The sequence below is a fragment of the Citrus sinensis genome, chromosome 3 (assembly GCF_022201045.2).
Source record: "Citrus sinensis cultivar Valencia sweet orange chromosome 3, DVS_A1.0, whole genome shotgun sequence".
Classification (NCBI taxonomy): domain Eukaryota; kingdom Viridiplantae; phylum Streptophyta; class Magnoliopsida; order Sapindales; family Rutaceae; genus Citrus; species Citrus sinensis.
Window position 1 is genome coordinate 24,384,675 of NC_068558.1, and position 19,242 is coordinate 24,403,916.

General features: G+C 32.7%; 1 protein-coding gene across 1 annotated transcript; it reads right to left on the minus strand.

The window, feature by feature from the left end:
• Positions 1-7,738: 7,738 nt before the first annotated feature.
• On the minus strand, positions 7,739-8,912 carry LOC127900919 (kunitz trypsin inhibitor 5-like). The gene is made up of 2 exons (XM_052436317.1): positions 8,400-8,912; positions 7,739-8,071 (listed from the first exon to the last, which is right to left on the minus strand). Exons 1-2 carry the CDS (start codon positions 8,857-8,859, stop codon positions 7,896-7,898), a joined length of 636 nt encoding a protein of 211 aa, XP_052292277.1. The 5' UTR covers positions 8,860-8,912; the 3' UTR covers positions 7,739-7,895.
• Positions 8,913-19,242: the final 10,330 nt, after the last annotated feature.

A 19,242-nucleotide genomic window follows, 5' to 3' on the forward strand; every position in this document is an offset into this window, starting at 1 on the left:
ATCTATTCGATATGAACAAAACTAAAAAATAACAGCCGAAAAAAAATGAAACGATTGCTTTTGAAAAAAAAACTAATAACACATGAACAAATGGTTAATAAGCAATAGGTTATGTCAACATAGAACCCCTATGAACCAATATAAACCATCAATTTTAGCATAATCATGCTGCTCTTAAGAATTCCCAAATTAGAAAATTTTAGGGTTTTAGTGTAAAAAATGTTAAATGTCATTCATCAGCGAAATAAAGTTAATCTTATAGTGACGATCACCCTAAACAAAATATTTTCCAAAGTAGATATAATGAAGGCTATTTGGTGCCAATAAAAGAAAAGAAAGTAGCAGAGAAAAAAACACAATAAAAGTTAAATCTTTACCTTCTAGTTTCTTCCAAGTAGCCAAAGAAACATATAAGCTCTTCTCCAAATCACTTATTTAAACCTAAAAGAACAATTCAAACCAAAAAAAAAAAAAAACTCAAGATCTAGTGACAATAAAAGAGACCCGAAATCATAAAATAAGTAAAGAAAGAAGAAGTTAGGATTTTGAAGGCAAATGGTCAACCTATGCCACCGGTTTGACAAGATCTTGGTCGAGCACTTTTTGAAAATTTGGATGTTAGGGATTTTTCAAATATGGGGAGCTTAGGAGGGAACGAATACTTTGGTAGAGGGAGTTGAAAAGTTTTTGTTATATTTTGGATAAGATAAGACTTGTCCATTTGTTTTGTTTTTATCCACTCAAAAAAACACTGCTCTAAAAAAATTAAAAATAATTCGTAGCCTAGTGGTCTTTTGATTCAATGTAGAAGCTTTAGGTTTAAGAGGTCTTGGGTTCAAATTCAGACTAAAACAAAATTAAAATGATAATTTTTAATTGCTGATACCTAAGTGTCATTGATCTCTATTACTAAAACTATTGATACTTCAGTATTAGTATTTAGTGATACCTATCTATTAAACGCGGATATGGTCCAAATATATATACATACTGATACTTTTAAATAAAGTGTTAGAAGACAAGTATCAGTAAGATCATTTTTCTAGTAGTGCCAATCATAAAGAAGTAATTGAATAGATTATAACATGAGAGACAATGATAATGGGAATCATATTAAGATAAAGGTTGATAGTGGGAAGATAAAAATTATGCTTGATGAACATCCACATAAAATTTAATATTTTCATAACAAAAGTTAAATAATATTAGCTATAATTAATATAAGTTATAATTTTCTAACAAAAATATTTAAAATGTTACTATATTATTTTCCTTCTCTCTTGAACTGATTCTACATTTTTTAATTTACTAGTACAGGTCGGAAAGTCATGAATAAATACCATAACGTATTTTTGTATATGCTTTTTTAAATATAAAATCTAATAAAATCTTTACAACTCAAACAATCAAACGGCATGCATGACGTGTCAGATATTTTACTTAATGTAATTTTCAAAAGGCCGAATATTTGTTTTCCACCTAAGATCTCAATTTTCCTAGGGTATTGTTGAGAATGGAAACTATGAAGAGTCAAAGGCTGACCCCGAGGCCATGCTGGCATGCCACTAGAGCTATTATGTCCAGCGGCTAGCTGATGTAGATGATGAGCTGCATTTAATGAGCTGGCAAAATTGTTATACTGAAGAATATCAACACGTGAACTCTAAAAGATGGAAATTCTAGAAGTTATTCAACGATCAGCTATTATAGCTAAAGTTGCGGATTAAATTTTGTTTATTTCCATTCACTGCACCTTAAGCAAGCTGTCATCCTTTTCATTCATGTATATATAAGTGAACACTTTGTATATGTCATTCATCCAAGTTATAATTCTAATGAAAATGTTTGGTTTTAGCTCTGCTTACTTACATGCTTAAGCAATTCTTATGAATATTAGTATCAGAGCCAACTTTGAGCTATGGAAAGCAGTAGCAATTCACAAACAATATATGAATCAAACATCAGAAAACCCAAATAATCAAACATATAGCTTGAATCAAAATTCATCTGAAAATGTTGAATATCATAACCCAGGAATATAATTGTGGTTAATCCATCTCCCACTCAACACATCACCAGTAACACCTATGTGTTCACTACCCCTATCAAGCTACACAGAACAATTTTATGCTCTAGAAATCACAAGTGATTTCTAGCATTAGAGCAAATGAGCTTGAAGGATTCATAGATGGGAGTCATATTGTCCCCCTAGATTTTTCACAAGTCTTGGACCAAATCAAACCACTGTCACTACACTAAATCCTGAATACCAAATTTGGAAGAAACATGACCATATTCTCTTAAGCTGGTTACTTTCATCACTCAGTGAAGGAGTATTAGCACTGTGGTGGATTATTCTACTTCATGTGAGGTATGGACAACTCTTGCCAATCAATATGGTGCGAGAACAAGGGATAGAGTCTTATACCAAAGAACTCAGATTCAAAGCACTAAAAAGGGGTCACTTACAATTCATGATTATTACTTTAGAATGAAGTTTTCATGACCCACCCTAGACCTGGCAAGATATTGTCCACTTTGGACCTTAACAAGGCCTGCACGGTTTTGCTCGTGGGGCGCCCATACACCCCAAAACACGTCTTGCCAATTAAGGTGTAGATCACCCCTTATATACCCAGCATCTCTCCCGTGCTTTGTTGATGTGGGATTTGCCTAGGGTGTCATATACACCCCCCTTAGGGACTCAGCGTCCTCGCTGAGGTTTGCCCCACCATCGCTCAAGAGGACACGCAGAGCCGCTCTGATACCATAATGTCATGACCCAACCTAGACCTAGCAAGATATTGTCCGCTTTGGACCTTAACAAGGCCCGCACAGTTTTGTTCCTAGGGCACCCATACACCCCAAAACGCGTCTTGCCAATTAAGGTGTAGATCACCCCTTATATACCCAGCATCTCTCCCGTGCTTTGTCGATGTGGGATTTGCCTAGGGTGTCACATTTTTGGGGTGTATGGGTGCCCTAGGAACAAAACCGTGCGGGCCTTGTTAAGGTCCAAAGCAGACAATACCTTGCCAGGTCTAGGTTGGGTCATGATATTATGGTATCAGAGCGGTTCCGCGTATCCTCTTGAGCGATAGTGGGGCAAACCTCAGCGAGGACGCTGAGTCCCTAAGGGGGGTGTATGTGACACCCTAGGCGAATCCCACATCGACAAAGCACAGGAGAGATGCTGGGTATAAAAGGGGTGATCTACACCTTAATTGGCAAGACGTGTTTTGGGGTGTATGGGAGCCCCAGGAATAAAACCGTGCGGGCTTTGTTAAGGCCCAAAGCGGACAATATCTTTTCAGGTCTGGGTTGGGTCATGACAGAAATATATCCTAAATGCACTTAGAACTGCAGGAAACAATATGAGTAATGAGGATTTGATCATATGTATCTCAGCTAGAGTAGGAACAAAATATGAGTTAGTTGTTAGTAATATTAATTCTATGCCAGAAACTCTCCCACTATCAGAGGTTTATGGTATGCTACTTAGCCAAGAAACCAGAACTGTGCAAAACTTTAGCACAGAGTCATTTGAGGCCAACTTTACACAAATGAGAAATCGAAGAAGATACAGGGGTAATGGTGAAATGTTTGGGAATCAGCAACAACCTAGGATTGTTTTTAGAAACTCTGGTGGTGGTTCTAGAAATGGTGGAACTATAACTGGTTAGGGAAATCAAAACTCGCAAGATAAAGGCAAAGGGAAAGTTGCTGCAGACAATGAGGGTTCTGAATCAAAAGGACCATGTCCAATTTGCTTTAAAATAGGTTACTTAGTTGCTGATTGCTGGCATAGGCAAGAGAAAACTTATGTTCCACAACCCAACAGGAGAAGAAGAGCATATATGACTACAATAGAAGGACAGAGCAATGGAGCTTTGTATCTTGACAGTGGTGCCACAAATCATGTAACCAATACCATTGGGAACATGAGCCTAAATTTAGAATATCAAGGTAATAATAAACTTACTATTGGAAATGGTGAGAAACTTCTTATTTCTCATATTTGCTACTCTGTACTATCCACTTCTGATCCACACAAACACATTAAATTGAATTATATTTTGTGTGTGCCCAATATTACCCAAAAATATTATCAATGTTTTTAAATTACTACATGACAATGATATTGATGTTAAGTTTTAAAAATCTGTTTATTTCGTCAAGGATAAGAGACAAGGGAAAAATTCTGGTGAAAGGAGTGGCTAGAGATAGACTATATGAACTGTTATGCATGCTTACTCATATGAGTGGCAACAAGGTCACATATGTTGCTATGTTATCTTCATCTTCAGTATCTAAGTCAATAAATTGCATTAGCAATCTAGTGTCAATGTTGTTCTTTAATTCTAGTTACAGTAGTAATAAGTCTGTTGGTGCCATTATTGGTGCTAGTGTTATTGAGTCTGGTAGAGTTGATAAATCATGCAGTAGAATCTGAGAACAAGTAAAATAGATCTTTGGCATCTTAGATTGGGGCATCCAAGAATGTCAGTTTTGAAAAATACCTTATTGTCATGTAATCAGCTCAATATTAATAAAAAAGTTGTTTATTCAGTTTGTGATGCCTATCAGTATGGAAAGTAATGAAAATCAAGTTTCAAAATTACTGAAACCAAAACCAACACAGCCTTAGAATTAATACATAGTGACCTAAGGTGACTAACACCAATCCCTTCAACCCATGGACATAAATATTACATATAATTTGTAGATGACAAAACGAGATATACATGGTTATTTCCCTTAACAATAAAATCACAAGCCCTTGACACATTTATTGTGTTTAAAAACCAAATAGAAAACTAGCTAAATTTGAAAACTAAAACTTTACAAACAAACATGGGTGGTGAGTTTAAGATTTTTGAACATTTTATTAGGAAAGAGGGAATAGCCCTAAGACATTCATGGCCCTATTTGCATGAACAAAATGGAAAGGTAGAAAGAAAATATTGAGACATTATGGAGACTAGTCTAATATTGCTAACTTAGGCTAAAATTCCTTTGAAATACTAGCGAGAAGCCTTCAACTATGCCACTTTCATCATTAATAGACTAACCTCACCTATACTTGGAAATAAAACTCCATTTGAGCTATTGTACTCCATTAAACCAAACTACTCCCAGATTAAAGTCTTTGGTAGTGAATGTTATCCATACTTAAGACTCTATAGGAAGCACAAATTTGATTTTCATACCTCTAAGTGTATATTGTTGGGCATCAGTGTCAGTGATAAAGGTTATGTCTGTATGCATCATTTAGGAAGAGTCTATATTTTAGCAAGTGTTAAATTTAAGGAGAACTTATTCCTTTTCCAAAGCGACTCTAATTTTTGTAAACGTAAACTCACTGACCAAAATGATTTTACTACAGCGCTTAAAAGATTTCAGGTTTTATCATTTTCTATTGATGTTCCTTCTGAGTCAACATAGCCAGAAACATCTCATAGCCACTATCAAGCTATTACTGGAAGCTTAGAACAATCCCTAAATCTTGACCAAGATGAAACTCATTAGACTTTAGGTTTTAACACTATATCAAACAACCATTCTCTTGTTCAACCCCTATCAAACACCTTAGAGGAAAATCACACCCTGTCTCGAGTAGCAGAACCAAACACTCAAACTACCTCCACTCAAAGAACCTTACCTACATATCCCATGATTACAAGGTCAAAGGCAGGAATTTTCAAACAAAAAATATATCAAGTCTCCACTCAACTCTAGACTTCTTTACCCCAAAATTCAATAGAAGCATTGAAAGATCCTAAATGGAGATGAGCCATGGAGGATGAATACAATGCCCTGATGAAAAACAAAAACTGGATCTTAATACCACATGACCAAAACTAAAAACTTATTGGAAACAAGTGGGTGTACAAAGTGAAGGAAAATCCAAATGGTACTATCAACAAATACAAAGCTATATTAGTTGTGAAAGGTTTTCTTCAGACACCAGGACCTGACTTTAATGAAGCCTAGTAATCAAAGCTGCAGCAATTAAAATCATTCTAACTTTAGCAGTGAACAATAATTAGATGCTGAGACAGGTTGACATAAACAATGCATTCTTAAATGGTGACTTGATAGAAACAATGTACATGCCACAACCTAAAATTTTTGAAGATAAACGAAGGCCAAATTCTATACACAAACTAAAAAAAGCCCTATATAGGTTGAGACAAGCCCTCAGAGCATGTTTGACAAACTAAAGAGAGCGTTGTACTCTTGGGGATTCAATAACTCCAAGTGTGATACATCACTGTTTTTCAGAAGAAACAAGACTGAAGTAATCATTATGCTTGTTTATGTAGATGACATAATAGTTACTGGAAATAACAGAAAGGGTATTGAAGAGGTAATAGGCAAGTTAAAATGAAGCATTTGCCTTGAAGGACCTTGGAAATTTGAACTACTTTCTTGGGATATAGGTTATAAGAAGTTAGAACTCCATTCTGCTCTCTCAAGCTAAATATGATCAAGATTTGTTAAGTGAAAATAAGATGGAAGACTGTAAGAGAATAAAGTCTCCATTCAGTACAACAGAAAAATTAAAAAAAGGTGAAGGCGCCAGACTTGACAACCCTTCATTTTATAGAACTGTTATAGGCCACTTACAATATGTTGTCCTCACAAGGCCAGAACTTGCCTATTCTGTCAATAAGCTCAGTCAATATATATCTGACACGAGGCAATTTCATTGGATAGCCTACAAAAGAGTGTTAAGGCATCTCAAGAATACTGTTTACATGTGTTTAAAATTCAGAAAATCAAAACACCTTGATCTAGAGGCCTACACAGACGCTGATTGGGCAAGTGATCCAGATGAGAGAAGATCAATAAATGGCTATTGTGTGTTTTTAGGAGATATTAATTCTCTGCTCAGTGAATTGAAGATTGAAATGCAAAGAATTCCAATGATTGTAAGTGACAGCCCAAGTGCAGCTACAATAGCCATAAACCTTGTATATCACTCAAAAACAAAACATTTTGAGATAGACCTTCATTTCATTAGAGAGAAGGTCAATAAATGAGAGCTGAAGATAAGCTTTGTCGCAAGCAAGGATCAAATTGCAGACATACTAACCAAACCATTGCCTTATTACAAGTTCAATTAGTTTAGAAGCAAACTTAAGGTCTTTGACAAGATCTTAAGTTTGAGAGAGGGTGTTGAGAATGAAAACTGGGAAGAGTCAAAGGTTGTTCCTGAGGCCACGCTGGCATACCACCTGAGCTATTATGTCTAGCAGCCAGCTGATGTAGATGATGAGTTGCATTTAATGAGCTGGCAAAACTATTATACTAAAGAATATCAACATGTGAACTCTAAAAGATGGAAATTCTAGACGCCATTCAATGATTGGCCAGTATAGCTAAAGTTGTGGATCAAAATTTGTTTATTTCCATTCACTGCCCCTTAAGCAAGCTGCCATCCTTTTCATTCATGTATATATAAGTGAACACTCTGTATATTTCATTCACTCAAGTTATAATTCTAATGAAAATGTTTGGTTTTAGCTCTGCTTGATTACATGCTTAGGCAATTCTTACGAATTTAAGTGTCCTAACTGTCGAATGTTAGTGAATCTTTCAAACCTTCCGACTTTAAGAAAAATTAATTATCACATTTATCTTATTCAAATAAATTTTATGACGTTGTTGAGGTTGCTCTAATATATATATATATACATATAAAATCCTCATTCATGCCCAAATCTTAAAGATATTAAACACTGAAAATTCACAACTTTTATTTCATGATATTACTAGTTTCGGTTCAAAGGAACAAAGGCTATCTAAAGACCGTTTTATTTATTACATAAGCATCAAGGAGGCCGGTCCATAATTCCATTAACTAGCTAAGAGTTATAATGCAAGGGCATTCAAGACTCGCATTTAGCTGCTCCTTCAGCCGGGAATATAACAACAGGAAACACAGGCTCATAATCCGCCTTGAGAACCAAACGTCGAGCACTGTCTTCAAAAGAAACCCCAACATTCTGGCAGAGAAATAGGCAGGAAGCACAAACTGAAGGGCAATAAACAATCCTGTATGTGGCTGGAAAAGAGTAACCACACGTAAACACAAAATTTGATAAAATCTTTAACAGGATTATAATAAGCTCATGTGCGTTAATTAATTGTCTTTATGAGCACGTATCAGTATCTTATTTGATTTTAACTATGAGTTAGTCTCAGAAGCTTCAATACTTAAACTCATGGACAATTGGAGACCAGCTTGCACTGCCAGGAGGTGTAAGGGAAATTATCCGACGTAAGCAAAGAACATTTACAAGTAATTACGTGACTAATAATATAAGTTTGAGACAGCCTCATCAACCTCATAAGCTTTTCAGCATGAGATAGGCGGTTTCTGGTTTATTTACCTGGATCGCTTGTCCCAATTCTCTCAAATTTGAACCAGTTTAGCAAAGTTTTAGCTCCAGGGTCTCCTTCATTTCCACCAGTTGTTATAAACCATTTTCCTCTCTCTTCGTCATAGTTGTCAACCTTCCATACTAGTGAATCAGAGCAGGAATCGACTATCGAGAATTTCACATTCAGATCCACGGCTTCATAGATAAAACGACTGCTGTTATACGCTTTGAATTTTAAAGGCTTTCCTGTACGTGGTGCGGATGTTACTTGGGCAACATCAAGTGGGCAGGAATCGCCTCTGTGCCGCAAGGTGGTTAAACCACGGCCGTTGCCACTTTCCAAAACATAGTATTCTTGGTCTGCTCGGACATCGTCGCCATTGATATCATGCAAACGGCTTCCCACAAGAGGCTTTGCGGCAAAGGCAAGAAGAAGGAAGGAGATTGCCATCACAAAAGGAGTCTTCATTTTGTTATCTTTCGGAGAGCTATTTTGAGTGAGTTACTTGAATTGTTTTAACATACAAGAGTTCAAATTTATAGAGCTTTGGAGCTCAGATGACGAGGTCTATTGTTGCATGTGAAAAAAAGGGTGCATGATTTAAGTCATTTTCAACTTCATTAATTCATTTTCTTTTTAATTTTTCTGCATTTTGTATGATTATCGTTTCAATGCATATTACTTTTTTTTTTGTACAAATTTTTTTCCTTTTAGGTGCCTTAGCATGGAAAACTTGTTTTTTTTTATTTAAAAAAAAGGTCAATATCTGTTTAGCCCCTATATTTTAGACTAAACGAATAAGATTTTATTAATGTTTAATAATTATCTTAACAAAATCTTATTTATTAAGAGAATACATAGTTTCTTTTTTTACTACACTTTGCTTAATTCTTTCTCTAAATTCTATTGTGTGCGCGTATGGATATATTGGTATGTAAAAGTTTACCTACTACTCGCTCGACCTTTGTCTGAGTGGTGAGCTTTATGAGAGCAGTGGTTCATGTGCTTTCATGAAGATTCTATATTATCTCTTCTAATTTAATATTTAGTAGACTCAACATCTAAGTTGTCCCTATAGATGTTTTTTGAAAATATTATTAGATTTCTGATTATATTACACATATCATTATTAAAAAATAAAATAAAAAATTGCCTACCAACCTTATTGACTTGGCCAATAGAGAATTTACATTGGACCAAGGTAGTTTTTCCTATCAATAAATTATTATTGATAAATCAATCAACTACTGATTAATTATACATAGTACAAGGATAATATTATAAAGCTATGCAATTTTTCCATTTTCTAAATATACATCTTTGCTAGGACGTCCTATTCACATAGATAACTTTCCAAACCATTTTTCTGACACATTTCTTTCTCCTAAGGGTGTTCAGAATCCAATCCGATTTGCTCAATCTATTTGATTAGCAGAAATCAAATCCTTAAAAATCTTATTCGTGCATTGGTGGATTTGATTGGATTGAAAATTTAAAATTCCGCAGTTGGTGAATTATATATGGATTTACTTCTGTAAATCTGCAAAAATTCATGAATCTACAAAAAAAATATTTATTTAATAAAAAATAAACTCATAAATATGGCATTATACTTATTAATAAACTAATAAGTTAAAATATAGTTACATTAACATCATATTATATCTTATCCGATAATAATATAAAATAAAATAATTAAATTAAAAAAATAACTTTCTAAGTAGTTAATTTTCATGTACTAATCTAAACAAATGAGAATTTTTTTTTTTTGATGTGTTATATTTTGAAACTTTGAATTTATTTTTTAGCTTTATTTAAACAACTAATTTTTTTAATTCTTATTTAATTTTGAATTTGATTGGTAGTAAAATTATTTTTATATTATTTTTTTTGTTTAGTTAGTTTGTGGATAGGACATAATTAAAATTTTTTAGCCCACAAACCAATCCGTAAAAATGGTGAATTGAATATAAATTGGGTCAAATCCGCATCCGATTTGTAGACATATGGATCGGATTTGAATTGAATTTCATCAATCTGTGGATTGGATTGGATTAAAAATTTATAATCCATAAAATCATAGATCGAATATGGATTGATATCCAATTCATAAAATTCAATCCGTGAACACCCCTACTTTCTCCTTTTGTCAATTGAATAGTCTGAATCACATTATTTTTTGAGAGACTCTACAACTACACGAAAGGCCATGGTACTTCTAAAATGCTCGAGTGTAGAAGTAGTTATTTGCATGATAATAACAATTATTGATATAGACATGACTGGTAATGCGAACATTTTATTAGCACACCGGCCAACCAGGTTTTTTTTTTCCTTTTTAATTTAGTTAATGAATCTTGGAATAGGAAAAAAAATCCGATGTTTTGATGAATTTTATTGGTGCAAGTGGCAGCACACTGTATTTATGATTAAAATTTTTTTCATCTTATAGACAAGACATTTTTGTCTTATTTTTTGTTAGTTATTGTAAAACTTTTAAAGGTTTCAAAAGGTCCAGAGTTCTGGTTACACTCACAAAGACGGGGAGAGACTTCTAACATTATAGATAGGAAATTTTGAAAAATTAAGAAAATGCTTTAAATCCAATCTAAAGCCTAATATACCAGCGGTAAAACAGTCAAATTACATGCAAAAGAGAAAAGTATGGATGCCTTGGGTGAGAAATGCTATACTAATATAGCTGGGATGTACACATAGTTTATGTCTCAATGGATGTCATACTTGGCGTGTCATTCATTGATAGATAGAGTAAGATTATTACACTTACAACAATAGAAAAATAAAATTAACTAACACCTAACACATTATAAGAAATGATTGGTCACACATCATGCAAATTGATATATGCAAACTATGTAAGTACGTATCTGTACGTATGACATACTTGTTTTATAGACTATAAGACTTTAATGGAGTATCGGACAATACCATCGGATGTCAGTAGCATTTGATAAGAATCAAGATATTTTGATAGAATCAAGACAATCAATCAAATGATTAATTATCTCCATATTAATTAGTGATTAAGAAAGATTAACTGGTAACTAACGTACTAATTGGTTGACTCAATCTTTTGGTAATCGATCATTATTCTCGAATTATGTTAATTGTGTTATTTCCTTTTAATATTTCAAATACCTTTGTGAATTGAGCATTTGTGCTTATAAATTAAAACAAGTGAAATTTATGTTCTTTATAATGTTTTTAAAAGTTTTCCTGGTATCAAATGGGGTTTGAGAGTCCTTAAATTCATGGGTTTAGTAATTAAGAAAGATTGATAGTCAAGCAACACAAAGATTCTATTATTTCCTTTTCCATGGTCCAAATAGTTGTATATATAGAGCCATTGTACTCGTTAATTAATAAGAGTGAAATTTTATATTCTTTATATTATTTTTAAAAAGTTTTCACTATTGTCTAAAATATCTTTATCCTAATTTTCCTGTATGTTTGTTAATTCCATATATAGAGAAATATTTCAATCTGAAATTTTAAAGTACGGGAAAATCTATAAAAGTTTCAAAACTGCATGGTTTGTGCGGTTTTAAAGCTTTCCCGAATTTTCCCGCACTTTAAAATTCGGGGACCAGAAAACGGTTAGGAAATTGATATGTGAAGTAGATACGCAGCTAAAGTGAAATTGGAAGAAAATAAAGAACAAGCACAAAATAGGACACCAGGAAATTACGTGATTCGGCTTTTAGCCTACGTCCACGGGCGAAAACAGAAGGAAAATATTTCACTAGTAAAATGAGGATTACAAGTATTGTAATATTTTGGCTCACTACCCAGAACCGCAATACACCCAATCTCTCACTCACTAGACTCTCAAGCACTCTCCTTGTTATTCTCTCACAAATTGAATGCTAAAATGGAAATGGGAGCTCCCCTTTTTATAGCCAAAATTGGCTATTAAAATATTATTTTATTTTTAAACCACCATTGATTGTTCTTCATTCTTCTTCCTTTTGTCAAAGTCGTATCCTCCATTTTCCTTCAAACTTTGCTGCCAAATTCTTCTTCAAACAAAGTTGTTGCTGACCATCTAGATGGCCACTTTATACCATCTAGATGGCCGCTTTGTTTGACAAAAACTACTATCCATATTTATATGAAGATTACAGCCAACTAATAAATTCTTTTATTTTTAGCTAAGTTATGAAACCTACTTTAAAAAGCTCCACTTGAAAGATTATAAACCAATCTCCGGGTTTCTTTCTATATGCCAAGTGCTATGGTAAGTGAAACACAATATCTTTCAATAAATATTGAAAACCTATTTAAAAATTAAACTGTTTCACGTTCAAGTAAAAGTTTTCACAACCGCATCTCAACAGATGGTCAGATGATCTATGCAATTTAATATTTGTAATCGTTGATAATTCGTTGTCTTATCTTGCAGCAAAATTTCTGAATATTTTTCCGATTTATTGTACTTTGGGTTTGAGTAATAGGCTGCGTTGTGCTCCTACGACTCACACGGTATTTCGGCATGGCCCATGGGCTTCTTGGGTTAAGTAAATACTGATGGTGTTGCCAAGGGAAATCCGGGGCCATATTCTTAATTAGGGTGCAATCGTTGGATTAGTGGTTATTTTTTTACTTTTTTTTTTTATTTTTTTGGCTGTTTGCTATGCTATTGGGTTTTCCCTCTTCCTTTTATGGTAGAGTTGTAAGCCGTTGTTCTGGCTTTAGGGTGGCGTTTTCAAGGGGATGGCCGCATATTTGGCTATGAAGTGGTTCTGCTGCTGCTGTTGCTTCTTTCAGCATTCCAATTATCTTCATCGATGGGATCTTATGTCTGTTGGCAGAATTGTGTTCGTCGTCTTATGCCTGAGACATTAAAATGAACGTATATTACATTTTATTAAAGTTCTGCACTTATCTATTAAGAAAGAAATTCAAGAAAAATAATCAGTCAAAAATCTTGTGTGCTTTAACCCCACATGTTCATTCTTAATGAAATTTTTATTTTAATTCTTGTATGCTTTCCGACATTTTCATTAATCCTAACCTATTCTTAAAACTCCATCTCCATCTGTAAATTCACATGACCTTATAATCATTCCAAACTTGTCTATAATATTACCATTAGAATTCTTTTCTAATTTAAATTTTCTTAAATTTTTAAAGATTTTATGCCATACACCGTTATTGAATGATAGATTATGGGTAGAATTTAAGTTACCATTTGGCACATGGTAGATTGTAATAAAGCCGCATCGGTAGTCAGGAATTCTTTTCACGCTGTACTGAAAGTAAAGACCAATATTTATATGATTTTTGTGAATTCTCTGGGTACAAAGACAATTATCGAAGGTACAAATCATGATTTGACCAATTGACAATTTGAACACAATTCAGTGAAAAATATTGCTACAAAGAAAAATAAGAATGAGGACGAATTCAGTTTAGGTAAAAAGAAAGACAAAGAAAAATAAGGATGAGAATGGATCCAGTTTTGGTATAAAGAAAAGACAAAAGAAAAATAAGAATGAGGACGAATTCAGTTTAGGTAAAAAGAAAGACAGAAAAATAAGGATGAGAATGGATCCAGTTTAGGTATAAAGAAAAGACAAAAGAAAAATAAGAATGAGGACGAATTCAGTTTAGGTAAAAAGAAAGACAAAGAAAAATAAGGATGAGAATGGATCCAGTTTAGGTATAAAGAAAAGACAAAAGAAAAATAAGAATGAGGACGAATTCAGTTTAGGTATAAAGAAAAGACCAAAAAAAAAAAAAAAATTAGGATGGGTTCACTTTAGATACAGAGAAATAAGTATGAAAAGTGGGTTCCATTAAGTATAAAGAAAAGACAAATGATTGTGGATGTGTATTTTCAAAATTGATAAAGAGTAATATTATGCATATAAGTTAGGATATAAAATTTGTAAGGGATGTAGCATCTGAATTATCGTTCAATTATTAGTATGGATAATTAACACATCAAAGATTTAATTATTACTTCATATTTTTCTAACGTTGTATCAAAACTTTAGAAGCATAACATTATAAGATCGATAAAACTAAATTTTGTGAAGTTATATATATACACACATACATATATTAAAGTAATGATATGCATACAAAGTATTGATACATAGTGTTAAGAATTTAGATATGTTTTAAAAAAGTGTAGGCAAATTAAAACCTAGAAAATTAATTTCAACTAAAATTAATTATTTTGAAATCACTGTTCATATATTACTATTCACAATAATATTGTTCATGAGTTATTGTTCACATATTCACGTGATACTGTTCACAAGTTATGGTCCACTGATTCTACTCATCACCCTAAATCTATAAATTATGCTAGAAGTTTTAAACTACAAAAAGTAAAACATTTAGAGATTTTGACATGGTTCGAATCATAATCCTACGTGCATGAAGCCACACCTGGATATTAAGCAATTTGCTAAGTAATGATAAGATTATAACCTTTTGAAATCTTACACAATTTCAAACTTTCTTTTACTTGCCGCCTCCTTATTGAATCTAACTTAGTTGAGTTTGCTTAGCGAGTACCACTCATCTTCAATTACGTTTGCTGCTTTCTTGAGATCCTTGCAACATACTAAACTATCCATTCATCCCGAAGAGAACAAAGTAATCATCAAATGTATAATCAAGGAGTGTATATATTGAAGATATGAAAATTAAAACTTTACAGAGATATGAAACATCATATGGGGCCAAGATATGAATTCTTCATGCATTCGCATGTCGGTTACTTCTCTAGGATGAAATATCATATGTCTTCAATAGTCTTTAATGTGTAAAGTGCTTCACTTTCTATAGGTTTAGTATTTCATGCAAAATATTCTTTAATATTACACATAATCTAATCTAATAAGTACCTAAGACTAGATAAATTATTAATAGAAGGAATTAATGAGATAATTTTGAAACATTGATGAATGAATGACATGTCAAACATAGTTGGAAATAGAAATGTTATTCCTAATTTTGTAAGCATATTATTACCCATTTCTTTTATTTATTTAATCAATCATTAACTTCATAGCTGACTATAACTCCAAAATTAACTAACATTAATCAGATGTGCTTAACGCTTTGTTGCCAACTACTTTTTGTTTTTCTCTTTTTGTTTCTTTTCATTTTTTTCCTATTACTTCCATCACAAACGCCAGAATTTTTTTTTAAAAAAAAAATTGACCATACGAGACGAACTTTATTAAAGTAAAAATCAAGATTAACACCTAGGGGACATATTAAGGACTTACCCTCTCATAATAAACATAAAACTAAAACCAAAAAAAAAAAAACTAAATGCAATGCACGATTACCGTAGTAAATGTTGGGGAAAAATACAGTTTTTTTTAAATTTTTATAAAACCTTTTAAGATCATTCTCATATAATATATAAGAATTTGTAATTTAGAAATCGTACTTTGAAAATCCGATTTAGCTTTTTCTGTTGAAGTGATTTAGGCTCCCAGATCACGATCCGTCACCACCACGCCTGTTAGATCACGATCCGTCGCCACCACGCTTGTTAGATCACGAACTATCACCAATGATCTTCTAGGTTATGACTCAGGTTTAATCTGCACTTGACGTGTGGACGCTTTTATCACTACCAAAGCAATTAGCACGAGAAAATTTTTCTCTCAACAATAGAGAGAAAAATCTTTTTCTTTGATCTGTATAAAGTGGCTGTTATCCCTTTCTTTAGAGAAAATAAGCCTTTTTATATCTCTTTTTAGTAAAAACCCTAGGCTCCAAATAATGAAAATCAAAACTCACGTTACTTGTTTTTTCTATAGAGGACCCACCTTATAAAATAACATAAGGCCCCTTACACACAAGGTAATTAAATGGAGCCTCGCACTAAATGATATATTTAGGCTTTTGACCCAAATAACTAGTTATCTTGCTTATTAATCCAGTAGTGGTGCAGTCAATTAAATGAGCTAACCCGGGGATCATTTGGGAACATACAATAGTGGCTATAATAATTAGGCCTGTAATTAAAATAGCCTAATTATTTAATTTCAAATCTACTCCACTAAAAGATTGGAATTGACCTCCATAATTGTATACTCGAATAATAATTCGTCCCAAGCCACATTGATTTCTTTACTGCAAAATCCTTTGTACCACATCATTAATTAAATCGATATCTCAACTGTCCAATTAATTTAATTACATCTTGTTCCTTGATACTTACTGGTTTTCTCTAATGATCATTTTCAATATGCTAAATATGTTGACACACTTTGACCAGAAAATTCTATGATCAAGTGCCGAAAACTCATCAAGAGATGTGTTGTACAAATTCTATATTATTAATCCATAACTCCAATACTCATAATTGCTCCCACCAAGATACCGGGTAATCTTGCCACAATTTTGTGTCGTGCCCATTGGTAACTCAAATGGAATAACAATTACAATCATGAAATCATAACTAACTCAAGATTAAGATTACAGTAAAATCAATGCCTATGAGATTTAATAAGTCTGACAGTCATTTCAAGGTTAATTAAATCTCATATGTGATCCTGTTCAATATAGTCGTACTACATCAATAAATTCATACATGATTAAGACAAATCATTCAATGAATTCATTACAGTTTATACCTAAATAAAGTGCACAACTTTATTTATCAATTGCGAACTAAATTTATTTAATCATAAGATAACTTATATTTATGTCTTCTGTGAATCCACATGGTGATCACATAAACACATATAATATGATTAAATGGACTTTGATCAAAATATTAATGCAATTAAGATATTTGAATAAAATATCTTATTAATTTTATTAATCAAAAAAATGTTTATTACAATTAAATAAACACATATGCTTTTAAAGAGCATATTTTTCCAACAGTAAAAACATTGAAAATTAGATCTAAGAGAATTAGACAAAAATCTATCATCTCTAATGAAGAAATGAGATGTAAATATAAAGCACACAAAACAAAATATTGTCACAATATTAAAAGTTTTGGCGAATTATACACACACACACAAACATAGAAAGAGAGAGAGAGACATAAATCTTCTCAGGCGAGGATGCCTAAATGCAGATGTTTTATGAATTTGTAAAAACACCATATGGTGTTATATTGTTTCTATCAATTAGTTATTATACATATGGTCTAACAACAGATTCAATTGAAATCTGCATTTAAGCATCTGTTTTGAGTGCTGGAGAATGCATATTCATAAAAAGTAAAAATTGTCATTTAGCGCTCCAAAATTCACTAACATTTTTCCTTTTATATATTTAAGTCATTTAAACTTTGATTGTGTGTTTTGTTATAATTTGAGTATTTTATGTATTTCAAGGTATTTTGATCATTTCACAATTAACAAGAAGTCATATAGCAAAACGGATAGCGTTTTTGAGCTCAAAAGAACTGAAAGCCTTAAGAAGGGTATAAAGGGTATAATCATAGTTTTGGGATTTTTGGTGGGGTTCAACTAACGTGACATTGACCAATGATGTGATAGCATCCTATTGGACCAAAATATACTGATGTAGTTTTGACCAATGGGTTGGTGTTGACTGATGATATGACATTGACAAATAATGTGACATTGACTGTAACACGACAGTAACTAATAATGTGGCAGTATCCTATTAGACCAAAATATGTTAATGTGACATTGGCCGATGATGTGGCAGCATATTATTGGACATGATGATATGTTCTTGTGCAATCTTAAGCGTCCGAATTATTTTAATCCAATGACTATGAATTACTTTTTGCATTTATAAATAGAGGCTCCCTCTGATTTGACAGCTCTTAACGCAACCTTGAGCTTCATTTTTTGTAATTCTCTCTCATTCTTATGTTTTCTATGTATTTAATAAAATTATCATGTTATCTCGTAGCTAATTTAATTTTAAGCTTGGGTTGAAGAGGAAGTGTCAACATAATCCATGGTTTTAAATTTGGTAGGTTTATTTTCTTTTCCTCTCTGATTTTGTGGTTGTTTGAACTCATTGTCAATTGACAGTGTATCTTGTCTATATTTTGTACGATATACTTGCTCTCTAGTGAAAGATCATTTCTGTCTAGTACAATGAGCACTTTACACTATAATCATTAAAAAGAGACTCCCTTCTACTATTTATGGGTCATCTTGACTTAGTGTTGACAAAGAGTGTATCTAAGTTATTTAGTGAACGGTCTTGCGATGTCATCGATAAAAGGATTATTATTGTCTAGCACAATGTGTACTTGAATCTATACTTACCAGAAGATCATTACCATTTGGCACTGAGTGCTTGATAACATATTTATTAGAGTGAGGCTTTATAAGGAGTTGAAATAACCCTCATAAATTAATAGGAATTAAAAAGTAATATTAAGCCCATAATGAAGTGTTGAGTGTGAATCTAGAGACTCAAATGTTTTATTTTAATTATTTTAATTTTTAATGTACTCACGCCATTTTTATTTTAAATCTTAGTATCGCCCAAAAATCATCTCCAGTCAATTCACATATACACTTAGAAAATTAATCTTATCCATAATTAAATCTACATTCTCGTAGGATCGACACTCGTCATCATAAATGTATACTACAATAGATTCATGCTCTTACGAGTATAATAAAATTTGCACAACAATCTACACCTGGGAATTTATATAATATTTAAATTTGTGGAAAGGAAACGAGCCTAGCAACAAAGCTAAGGCATCTAAGGCTTTACAAAGTGAGGAAATACCGCCCCTAAACAGTCACCACGAAGCCAATCATGGAGACCAACAAGAGGATCCCGTAGAACATGTAGACCTAGAGGCAAAATGAGGACAAAGTTCGGAAGATAATCTAACGCAAA

What these genes read in the sequence shown, in the direction of transcription:
- LOC127900919 (XM_052436317.1), bottom strand. Translation starts at nt 8,859, where the DNA reads ATGAAGACTCCTTTTGTGATGGCAATCTCCTTCCTTCTTCTTGCCTTT. An exon ending in AATTGGGACAAGCGATCCAG is followed by an intron (nt 8,072 to 8,399) that starts GTAAATAAACCA and finishes ACTCTTTTCCAG; the next exon opens with CCACATACAGGATTGTTTAT.